Genomic DNA, 12831 nt, shown 5'->3' with positions numbered 1-12831 from the left:
CTACGGAAGCAGGCCATAGACTCAACTTGTTCAATTTCCCTCCCTGCCACATAAACTGTACTATCACCACAGTGGATTTTCTGCACCAATTTCCCCGCTAGGCTAATGGATTCCACACCCACATTCATCATAAGCCTTGCAGGATCTCTAATCACCTGCTCTGTGGCTCCCTGTAGAGCCCTATCTATGTTCACAGACAAGGTAACCACAGTAACCAACCCAAACCACAGCCCTAACCACAGAAACCAACTCAACCTAGAGTCCTAACCACAGTAACCAACCTGAACCAGAGTCCTAACCACAGTAACCAACCAAATCACAGCCCTAAATACAGCACTCAACCCAAACCACAGAAAGCAACCCAAACTACAGCCCTAACCACAGCACCCAACCAAAACCAGACTTCTAACCACAGGAACCAACCCAAACCACAGCCCTAAACACACCGCCCAATCCAAACCAGAACCGTAATCACATTACCCAATAGCCACGCTGTGCATAATTCATTGCTGGTAAATTCTGTAGACTTCAAAAAGGCATTTAACAGCACTGACAGACAGTGCCTATGGAGATTGATGGTGAGGAAATAACGAGCAGAGTACTGCACAAAGGAGAGCCATTGGAACTGTTCAAGATTCGAGCAGGTGTGAAACAGAGATGCCTATTGTCTCTGTTCCTGTTTCTCCTTGCTACTGAGCCAGGAACTAACCAAAAGTAGAAACCCAATATGCAGACAAAGATGAGTTCTAAAAGAAGCCAATGTTTAATGTTCAGTTAGTAAGACAAAAACAGGTATGGGAAAGGTTTCAACAAAAATACAAAGTAACCCTGAACGCTGTGTGAGGAGACAAAAACAGTTAAACAGGGAGTGTAAACAAAAATGCCGAAATACTTAAACCCATGGGAATTAAATGAACACATAAATGCACAACCATAAAGAATTACAACAATCTGTAATACAGGATATACATACCACCAGCATATGAGAAGTACAAACAACAATAGACCCGCAAAGACGAACACAAACGTGAAATAATCAATTTAATAACCAATTGAACTAATTAGACACAGGTGTATTGATTAGGCAGCAATAGATGTACTTACAAAAATGGAACACAAGGGGGCAACAGAGAACAGATGTTCACAATCCAGGGTAACTGGAACATGAGATAATAAAACAGTCATGGTCTGTGCCATGTCTTAGAAGATAAATAAGTGTTTCGATGTTTTCTTAGTGCAACATTGCCATCTAGTGGCAGAGTATAAGAATGTGGCTGTCATTCAAAGTTAATTTTCACTTTCATTAATTAAAAAAAGAACTCGTGATCAGTGCTGTCTTATCTCGTGTCCTGTGAAGGAATACTTTGTTTATTGAAGCAATCGAAAGCCATATCCGTGTGTTTCATGATATTTGTTTTGTCATTACTAAAAATTGATGTTCATGAATATCAACAGAAAAACTAAATAAGACACATTCCCTTTATGTTGCAGCTTGAATCATTGGCCTGGAGAATGTGCAGGATTCTGTTGATGTATACTTAAGCATTTCTTTAGCACTTTAATGGCTTATTTGTTGATTTGTCTTATTCAAAGATGATTGTGCACATGGTAAATACTTACCTTAGCTTGTGTGATAAGAACGTATTTGTAAAATTATGTTGAAGAGTATACATTCATTGTATTCTGTATTGTTTGTATTACAGTTTCTGTCCTGTCCAAACAGGGCTTCTGTTGAGAAAAGTTCAGGTCTTGTTTCCTGTAACACACATGGATCAGAACAGAAACAGGTGGAAAACCCACAGTCCATGTCTCTGACCCCTCTGTACTTCCTCTGGACTTGAGATGTGGGTGGGATCTGTTGCTTGGTGAACTGCAGTAGAACTGCACTCAGAGCACTGTGGTGCTGTAGTAGCCTTGTTGGCAGATGACCTGGTAGATGGACAGGTACTTGGAAGCAGTCCGTATCCTGGGCAGGACATACTGGGTGGTGAACATCTGTCTGCTGATTGGCTCATTGCCTTCTGACCTCATCAGCTGGTTGATAAAGCTCAGAGTGAAGCCATAGCAACAGGATCCGAACTCCCTGTCCTCCTGAAACCTGCCAACAGACGGTTCAGGACACAGGAGACAGACGTGCGATTGGTTCATACAAGCAAACAAGATTTCTGCAGATTAACAAAACCACCACCAGCAGAACCAAAATCAGGAAGTTTTATGTGAAAAGGTTTTCATCAGGCTGTGACGATGAATCCGACTGAAACAAACAGGTCCTTTATATTTACTCAGTGTGTGAATGGTTTTAATATTGGAAACAGTCCGTTTACATGAGGACTGCAGCTTTCAGCCAATCAAAAGACAGCACTGATGGACGTATCTTGTATAAGTTACAAGAAACATGTCAACAATCACATAACTTACCGACAACTTATGTCCCGCGTATGTTGGACGTATGAGTCATACAATGAAAATATTGTACGTGCCCAAACTTTTTTGACATACTCGCTGTAGTACAACGTATATCAGCGAGCTTCAACATGCTCTTAAGTTACACAAAACTTACCCACAACTTATTAGAAGTACACCAGCACTTTTAATACAGATGGCATACGCTGGCTAAATCGTCGGGGTGTGACAGGGGTGTTAATGTTTGATTTTAAAGTTATTAATGGCCTTGCACCATTCTTCTTGTCGGAAATTTTATCTTCGCGTACATAGTGCATCCAGAAAGTATTCACAGCGCTTCACTTTCTCCACATTTTGTGTTACAGCCTCATTCCAAAATGGCTGAAATTATTATTTTTTAATCAAGATTCTACACACAATACCCCATAATGACAACGTGAAAACAGTTTTTATGAGATATTTGCAAATTTATAAAAATTTTAAAAACTAAGAAATCACATGTACATAAGTATTCACGGCCTTTGCCAAGAAGCTCAAAATTGAGCTCAGGTGTCTCCCGATTCCACTGATCATCCTTGACATGTTTCTACAGCTTAACTGGAGTCCACCTGGGGTAAATTCAGTTAATTGGAAATGATTTGGAAAGAGACACACCTGTCTACAACCCCAATTCCAAGTCGGGACATTGTGTAAAATGTAAATAAAACAGAATTCAGTGATTTGCAAATCCTCTTCAACCTATCTACCTCAATTGAAAACACCACAGAGACAACATATTTAATGTTCAAACTGATACATTTTATTGTTTTTGTGCAAATATTTGCTCATTTTGAAATGGATGCCTGCAACATATTTCAAAAAAGCTGGGACAGTGGTATGTTTCCCACTGTGTTACATCACCTTTCCTTCTAACAACACTCAATAAGCATTTGGGAACTGAGGACACTAATTGTTGAAGCTTTGTAGGTGGAATTCTTTCCCATTCTTGCTTGATGTACAACTTCAGTTGTTCAACAGTCCGGGGTCTCCGTTGTCATATTTGGGCTTCATAATGCGCCACACATTTTCAATGGGCGACAGGTCTGGACTGCAGGCAGGCCAGTCTAGTACCCGCACTCTTTTACTATGAAGCCACGCTGTTGTAACACATGCAGAATGTGGCTTGGCATTGTCTTGCTGAAATAAGCAGGGACGTCCCTGAAAAAGACGTTGCTTGGATGGCAGCATGTGTTGCTCCAAAACCTGGATGTACCTTTCAGCATTGATGGTGCCATCACAGATGTGTAAGTTGTCCATGCCATGGGCACTAACACACCCCCATACCATCACAGATGCTGGCTTTTGAACTTTGCACTGGTAACAATCTGGATGGTCTTTTTCCTCTTTTGTCCAGAGAACAGGACAGCCATGATTTCCAAAAACAATTTGAAATGTGGGCTCATCAGACCACAGCACACTTTTCCACTTTGCATCTGTCCATTTCAAATGAGCTCGGGCCCAGAGAAGGCGGCGGTGTTTCTGGATGTTGTTAATGTTTGGCTTTCACGATGCATGGTGGAGTTTTAACTTGCACTTGTAGATGTAGTGATGAACTGTGTTAACTGACAATGGTTTTCTGAAGTGTTCTTGAGCCCACGCGGTAAGATCCTTTACACAATGATGTCGGTTTTTAATGCAGTGCCGCCTGAGGGATCAAAGGTCACGGGCATTCAATGTTGGTTTTCGGCCTTGCTGCACACTAACTGCCAGAACGCTCGTAGCACGGGCCGAGGCGGAGGATTAGCAGCAATCTTCCATTCCAGCTTATTAATTAATCAAAAACCCAGACAGAGCTTATTTATGTTCTCTAATGCCATATACCAACACAGTGCAGAGTAGCTACCTAAACTCTGTAAGTGAGATAGAGTATCTTGTCAATAGTTTTACATCCTCATTGAAGACAACTTTGGATGCTGTAGCTCCTCTGAAAAAGAGAGCTTTAAATCAGAAGTGCCTGACTCCGTGGTATAACTCACAAACTCGCAGCTTAAAGCAGATAACCCGTAAGTTGGAGAGGAAATGGCGTCTCACTAATTTAGAAGATCTTCACTTAGCCTGGAAAAAGAGTCTGTGTTGGGGAAAGTGAGGAACACGGACCCACAACAGGGGGCGCAAATGAACGGACAATGAAGAAGTCAAATAACAAGGTTTTACTGTTGTGAATTCGCACAACAAACACAACAGATCACAATTGTGAGAATAAACCAATTCTACTGGTGACGTGTGGGCAGGCTCGACGATAGGAGACGTCCGTCCGAGTCGAACCGGAACCACCCGATTTCCTCTGCCACCGAACCCCGGGAATACTGGAGCCGCCAAGTCCCGAACTCCCAGGTGGCCACTGCCTCCGCTCGTCGGATCCGGTACTGCTGGCGAGGAACAGAAACAGTCAGATGTGGGTGCGGCTGCACCCAGCAACACGTAGGGTGGAAACACCACCTCCACCTCTAGTCACAAACAATATTGCAGTGAAGGGTACTTATCCGATATGGATCAAGTTCAGTCTTCAGCTGTCTTAAGCACAAGCAAAAACAGGTTAGTCCTCAGAAATATGATGACTGGCTGAGTGCGTTACCTTCTTGGTAGAACGATATCTCGGCAGTGAGATGGAGATGCCGTCCAGCTGATATACCCCTCAGCTGATGAATGTCAGCTGTTTCAGGTGATGGGTGACGGCTGTCACCTGGGCTGCTCCTCTTCAGCGGCAGCGCCCTCCGGTGCCTGGAGCCCGCACTCCAGGCGGGGCGCCCTCTGGTGGTGGTGGGCCAGCAGTACCTCCTCTTCAGCGGCCCACACAACAGGACCCCCCCCTCAACGGGCGCCTCCTGGAGCCCGACCGGGCTTATCCGGGTGGCGGCGGTAGAAGTCGGCCAGGAGGGCCGGGTCCAGGATGAAGCTCCTTTTCACCCAGGAGCGTTCTTCGGGGCCGTACCCCTCCCAGTCCACCAGGTATTGAAAACCCCGGCCCATCCGTCGGACATCCAGAAGCCGGCGCACGGTCCAAGCCGGCTCGCCGTCGATGATCCGGGCAGGAGGTGGCGCCGGACTGGGAGTACAGAGGGGTGAAGTGTGATGTGGCTTGATTCTGGACACATGGAATACAGGATGGATCCGCAGTGAGGCCGGAAGCTGAAGCCTCACTGCGGCCGGATTGACGATCTGGAGGATTTTATATGGTCCTATGTATCGGTCTTTGAGTTTCGGGGAGGCTACTTGCAGTGGTATGTCCTTGGTGGATAGCCACACTTCCTGCCCGGGGCGATACGTAGGGGCCGGGGTCCGCCGCCGGTCTGCATGGGCCTTAGCCCTCGCCCGGGCCCTCAACAAAGCAGAACGGGCGGCACGCCACACCCGACGGCACTTCCGCAGGTGGGCCTGGACCGAGGGCACGCCGACCTCTCCCTCAACCACCGGGAACAATGGGGGCTGATACCCCAAACACACCTCAAAAGGAGAGAGGCCGGTGGCTGACGACACTTGACTGTTGTGGGCGTACTCGATCCAGGCCAGATGAGTACTCCAGGCCGCCGGGTGCGCGGCTGTCACACAACGTAGTGTCTGCTCCATCTCCTGGTTGGCCCGTTCTGCTTGCCCGTTGGTTTGGGGGTGATACCCGGACGAGAGACTGACCGTGGCCCCCAGTTCAATCAATCAATCAATCAATCAATCAATTTTTTTTTTATATAGCGCCAAATCACAACAAACAGTTGCCCCAAGGCGCTTTATATTGTAAGGCAAGGCCATACAATAATGATGTAAAACCCCAACGGTCAAAACGACCCCCTGTGAGCAAGCACTTGGCTACAGTGGGAAGGAAAAACTCCCTTTTAACAGGAAGAAACCTCCAGCAGAACCAGGCTCAGGGAGGGGCAGTCTTCTGCTGGGACTGGTTGGGGCTGAGGGAGAGAACCAGGAAAAAGACATGCTGTGGAGGGGAGCAGAGATCGATCACTAATGATTAAATGCAGAGTGGTGCATACAGAGCAAAAAGAGAAAGAAACAGTGCATCATGGGAACCCCCCAGCAGTCTACGTCTATAGCAGCATAACTAAGGGATGGTTCAGGGTCACCTGATCCAGCCCTAACTATAAGCTTTAGCAAAAAGGAAAGTTTTAAGCCTAATCTTAAAAGTAGAGAGGGTGTCTGTCTCCCTGATCTGAATTGGGAGCTGGTTCCACAGGAGAGGAGCCTGAAAGCTGAAGGCTCTGCCTCCCATTCTACTCTTACAAACCCTAGGAACTACAAGTAAGCCTGCAGTCTGAGAGCGAAGCGCTCTATTGGGGTGATATGGTACTACGAGGTCCCTAAGATAAGATGGGACCTGATTATTCAAAACCTTATAAGTAAGAAGAAGAATTTTAAATTCTATTCTAGAATTAACAGGAAGCCAATGAAGAGAGGCCAATATGGGTGAGATATGCTCTCTCCTTCTAGTCCCCGTCAGCACTCTAGCTGCAGCATTTTGAATTAACTGAAGGCTTTTTAGGGAACTTTTAGGACAACCTGATAATAATGAATTACAATAGTCCAGCCTAGAGGAAATAAATGCATGAATTAGTTTTTCAGCATCACTCTGAGACAAGACCTTTCTGATTTTAGAGATATTGCGTAAATGCAAAAAAGCAGTCCTACATAGTTCCCTGCAGAAACTCCTCCAGACGTGCGAGGAGAACTGGGGACCGCGATCGGAGACGATGTCTGATGGTATCCCATGCAGCCGGATGACGTGGTGGACCAGGAGGTCCGTTGTCTCCTGGGCCGTTGGGAGCTTCGGGAGGGCCACGAAGTGGGCCGCCTTGGAGAAACGGTCCACTATCGTGAGGATGACGGTGTTTCCCTGGGACGGCGGGAGGCCCGTGACAAAATCCAGGCCGATGTGAGACCAGGGGCGATGAGGCACGGGCAGCGGCTGTAGCAAACCCGAAGACATGCGGTGGTCGGCTTTGCCCCTGGCGCAGGTGGTACAGGCCTGGATATAGTCCCGGACGTCGGTCTCCAGGGATGCCCACCAGAAGCGCTGCCGGACGACTGCCACGGTTCTACGCACCCCAGGATGACAGGAGAGCTTCGAACCGTGGCAGAAGTCCAGGACCGCAGCCCTAGCTTCTGGTGGGACGTAGAGCCTGTTCTTCGGCCCGGTTCCGGGGTCCGGGCTTCGTGCCAGGGCCTCCCGGACGGTCTTCTCCACGTCCCAGGTGAGGGTGGCCACGATAGTGGACTCCGGGATGATGGGATCCGGGGGATCCGACGGCTCCGTTTTGACCTCATCTTCATGTACCCGGGACAAGGCATCCGATCTCTGGTTCTTGGTCCCGGGACGGTAGGTGATCCGGAAGTCAAAACGGCCGAAGAACAGTGACCAGCGGGCTTGCCTGGGATTCAGCCGCTTGGCGGTCCTGATATACTCCAGGTTCCGGTGGTCAGTGAAAACCGTGAATGGCACGGACGTTCCCTCCAACAGATGTCTCCACTCCTCAAGAGCCTCTTTCACCGCAAGGAGTTCTCGATTGCCGACGTCATAGTTCCGTTCGGCCGGGGTCAACCTGCGGGAAAAATAGGCACACGGGTGAAGAACCTTATCGGTCTTCCCGCTCTGGGACAGCACGGCTCCTATCGCTGAGTCCGAGGCATCCACTTCAACCACTAACTGGCGACTAGGATCGGGCTGCACCAGAACGGGTGCAGACGAGAACCGACGTTTCAACTCCTTGAACGCGGCATCGCAACGATCCGACCAGGTGAAGGGAACTTTTGGAGAGGTCAGGGCTGTCAGGGGGCTAACTACCTGACTGTAGCCCTTAATGAACCTCCTATAGAAATTAGCAAAACCGAGGAACTGTTGCAGCTTCCTACGGCTTGTGGGTTGGGGCCAGTCTCTCACCGCCGCAACCCTGGCCGGATCAGGAGCGACGGAGTTGGAGGAGATGATGAACCCCAGGAAGGACAAAGACGTGCGGTGGAACTCACACTTCTCGCCCTTCACAAACAGTCGGTTCTCCAACAACCGCTGTAGGACCTGACGTACATGCCTAACATGGGTCTCAGGGTCCGGAGAAAAGATGAGTATATCATCTAGGTATACGAAGACGAACCGGTGCAGGAAATCCCGCAAGACATCATTAACCAACGCTTGGAAAGTCGCGGGAGCGTTGGTGAGACCGAACGGCATGACCAGGTACTCAAAGTGACCTAACGGGGTGTTAAATGCCGTCTTCCACTCGTCTCCCTTCCGGATCCGAACCAGGTGATACGCATTTCTAAGATCGAGCTTCGTGAATATTCGGGCTCCATGCAGGGGCGTGAACACTGAATCCAACAGGGGCAACGGGTATCGATTGCGAACCGTGATCTCGTTCAGCCCCCTATAATCAATGCATGGGCGAATTCCGCCGTCTTTTTTACCCACAAAAAAGAAACCTGCGCCCATCGGGGAGGTGGAATTCCGGATCAACCCGGCGGCTAACGAGTCCCAGATGTAGGTCTCCATTGATTCGCGCTCAGGCCGTGAGAGGTTGTACAGCCTGCTGGACGGGAACTCACTGCCCGGAACCAAATCAATGGCGCAATCATAAGGACGGTGGGGGGGAAGGGTGAGCGCCAGATCCTTGCTGAACACGTCAACCAGGTCATGGTACTCCATCGGCACCGCCCCCAGATTGGGCGGGACTCTGACCTCCTCCTTAGCCTGGGAGCCAGGATGGGTTGAGTCCTCATAAAGGATCGTAACTGGGAGTCGTGTGGCGATGTGGGTGTGTCCCACGTGAATGTCTTGGCCCATCCCTAGCCCAGTCTCTACGGGCGGGCGTTGGTGTTTAACCGCTCGGGGCAGTCTTTTACGTGGTGCTCTATCGAGCCACAAACAAAACAAGCTCCGTGGGCCTGCCTCCTCTGTGCACCTGGTGCCCTAAATGTTGCCCTACTCGTGTCCATTGCTTCGTCAGCAGGGGGAGCTGTGGCCCCACGGAGCGCAGGAGCCGTGGTGCGTGGGGAAGGCGGAGCGTGGTTGGAACCGGAAGGGAGAGGGACGGCGCGTGCCCGGCCACGCCCTTCGTCTCGTTCCCGCCGACGTTCTTCTAATCGGTTGTCTAGTCGTATGACAAGATCGATGAGCCCATCTAAATCCCGCGGTTTGTCCTTAGCCACCAGGTGCTCCTTAAGAACCAATGACAGTCCGTTTACAAAGGCGGTGCGGAGGGCAGTGCTATTCCAGCCGGACCTCGCAGCCGCGATGCGGAAGTCGACTGCATAGGCAGCTGCGCTCCGACGCCCCTGTCTCATCGACAGTAGCACAGCTGAAGCGGTTTCTCCTCTATTAGGGTGATCGAACACGGTTCTGAACTCCCTCACAAACCCATCATATGTCTGAAGGAGCCGTGAATTCTGCTCCCAGAGCGCTGTAGCCCAAGGGCGTGCCTCGCCGCGAAGCAGGTTTATTACATAAGCTACCTTGCTAGCATCGGTCGCGTACATAACTGGACGCTGTGCGAAGACGAGCGAACACTGCATGAGGAAATCCGCGCACGTCTCCACACAGCCTCCGTACGGCTCTGGGGGGCTTATGTATGCTTCCGGGGAAGGTGGGAGGGGTCGTTGAACGACCAGTGGAACGTCAATGTTATGCACAGGGTCTACGGGAGGGAGAGCCGCAGCGGCGCCCAGAGCTGGATGGCATTACCCTGACCTCTAGTAATACTGTGAGAAATCTTGGAGTCATTTTTGATCAGGATATGTCATTCAAAGCGCATATTAAACAAATATGTAGGACTGCTTTTTTGCATTTATGCAATATCTCTAAAATTAGAAAGGTCTTGTCTCAGAGTGATGCTGAAAAACTAATTCATGCATTTATTTCCTCTAGGCTGGACTATTGTAATTCATTATTATCAGGTTGTCCTAAAGGTTCCCTGAAAAGCCTTCAGTTAATTCAAAATGCTGCAGCTAGAGTACTGACAGGGACTAGAAGGAGAGAGCATATCTCACCCATATTGGCCTCTCTTCATTGGCTTCCTGTTAATTCTAGAATAGAATTTAAAATTCTTCTTTTTACTTATAAGGTTTTGAATAATCAGGTCCCATCTTATCTTAGGGACCTCGTAGTACCATATCACCCCAATAGAGCGCTTCGCTCTCAGACTGCAGGCTTACTTGTAGTTCCTAGGGTTTGTAAGAGTAGAATGGGAGGCAGAGCCTTCAGCTTTCAGGCTCCTCTCCTGTGGAACCAGCTCCCAATTCGGATCAGGGAGACAGACACCCTCTCTACTTTTAAGATTAGGCTTAAAACTTTCCTTTTTGCTAAAGCTTATAGTTAGGGCTGGATCAGGTGACCCTGAACCATCCCTTAGTTATGCTGCTATAGACGTAGACTGCTGGGGGATTCCCATGATGCACTGAGTGTTTCTTTCTCTTTTTGCTCTGTATGCACCACTCTGCATTTAATCATTAGTGATTGATCTCTGCTCCCCTCCACAGCATGTCTTTTTCCTGGTTCTCTCCCTCAGCCCCAACCAGTCCCAGCAGAAGACTGCCCCTCCCTGAGCCTGGTTCTGCTGGAGGTTTCTTCCTGTTAAAAGGGAGATTTTCCCTCCCACTGTAGCCAAGTGCTTGCTCACAGGGGGTCGTTTTGACCGTTGGGGTTTTTACGTAATTATTGTATGGCCTTGCCTTACAATATAAAGTGCCTTGGGGCAACTGTTTGTTGTGATTTGGCGCTATATAAATAAAATTGATTGATTGATTGATTTTTATTTACATTTTACACAATGTCCCAACTTCACTGGAATTGGGGTTGTACATATAAGGTCCACAGTTGACAGTCAGAGCATAAACCAAGCATGAAGTCACAGGAATTGTCTGTAGACCTCTGAGACAGGATTGTCTCAAGGCACAAATATGGGGAAGGGTACAGAAACATTTCTGCTGCTTTGAAGGTCCGAATGAGCACACTGGCCTCCATCATCTTTAAATGGAAGAAGTTCAGATCCACCAGGACTCTTCTTAGAGCTGGCCGACCGTCTAAACTGAGCAATCGGGGGAGAAGGACCTTAGTCAGGGAGGTGAACAAGAACCCGGTGGTCACTCTGTCAGAGCTCCAGCATTCCTGTGTGGAGAGAGGAGAACCTGCCAGAAAGACAACCATCTCTGCAGCAATCCATCAATCAGGCCTGTATGGTAGAATGACCCAACGGAAGGAAAAGGCTCATGGCAGCCCACCTGGAGTTTGAGAAAAGGCACCTGACGGACTCTTTGGTGTCATGTTTGGAGGAAACCAGGCACCATCCCTACAGTGAAGCATGGTGGTGGCAACATCATGCTGTGGGGATGTTTTTCAGCAGCAGGACCTGGGAGACTAATCAGGATTGAGGGAAAGATGAATGCAGCAATGTACAGAGACATCCTGGATGAAAACCTGCTCCAGAGCGCTCTTGACCTCCGACTGGGGTGACGGTTCATCTTTCAGCAGGACAATGACCCTAAGCACACAGCCAAGATATCAAAGGAGTGGCTTCAGGACAACTCTGTGAATGTCCTTGAGTGGCCCAGCCAGAGCCCAGACCTGAATCAATCAATCAATCAATCAACTTTTTTCTTGTATAGCGCCAAATCACAACAAACAGTTGCCCCAAGGCGCTCCACATTGCAAGGCAAGGCCATACAATAATTATGAAACACAGTCTACGTCTAAAGCAACATAACCAAGGGATGGTCCAGGGTCACCCGATCCAGCCCTAACTATAAGCCTTAGCGAAAAGGAAAGTTTTAAGCCTAATCTTAAAAGTAGAGAGGGTATCTGTCTCCCTGATCTGAATTGGGAGCTGGTTCCACAGGAGAGGAGCCTGAAAGCTGAAGGCTCTGCCTCCCATTCTACTCTTACAAACCCTAGGAACTACAAGTAAGCCCGCAGTCTGAGAGCGAAGCGCTCTAATGGGGTAATATGGTACTACGAGGTCCCTAAGATAAGATGGGACCTGATTATTCAAAACCTTATAAGTAAGAAGAAGAATTTTAAATTCTATTCTAGCATTAACAGGAAGCCAATGAAGGGAGGCCAACACGGGTGAGATATGCTCTCTCCTGCTAGTCCCCGTCAGTACTCTAGCTGCAGCATTCTGAACCAACTGAAGGCTTTTTAGGGAACTTTTAGGACAACCTGATAATAATGAATTACAATAGTCCAGCCTAGAGGAAATAAATGCATGAATTAGTTTTTCAGCATCACTCTGAGACAAGACCTTTCTGATTTTAGAGATATTGCGTAAATGCAAAAAGTCAGTCCTACATATTTGTTTAATATGCGCTTTGAATGACATATCCTGATCAAAAATAACTCCAAGATTTCTCACAGTATTACTAGAGATCAGGGAAATGCCATCCAGAGTAACGATCTGGTTA

At 48.3% G+C, this 12831-nt stretch overlaps 1 protein-coding gene across 1 annotated transcript in view; it reads right to left on the bottom strand.

The window, feature by feature from the left end:
• Window positions 1-813: 813 nt before the first annotated feature.
• Window positions 814-12831, bottom strand: part of mkrn2os.1 (MKRN2 opposite strand, tandem duplicate 1) — an 84900-nt gene continuing 72882 nt past the window's right edge. Inside the window, exon 4 of the mRNA XM_034164459.1 lies at window positions 814-2098. Within this exon, the coding sequence (XP_034020350.1) occupies window positions 1888-2098 (211 nt within the window). The 3' untranslated portion in view covers window positions 814-1887. The remainder of the gene's footprint in view (window positions 2099-12831) is intronic.

The sequence above is a fragment of the Thalassophryne amazonica genome, chromosome 3 (genome assembly GCF_902500255.1).
Source record: "Thalassophryne amazonica chromosome 3, fThaAma1.1, whole genome shotgun sequence".
NCBI classification, from domain to species: Eukaryota; Metazoa; Chordata; class Actinopteri; order Batrachoidiformes; family Batrachoididae; genus Thalassophryne; species Thalassophryne amazonica.
This window is presented reverse-complemented; position numbering and strand designations above follow the sequence as displayed.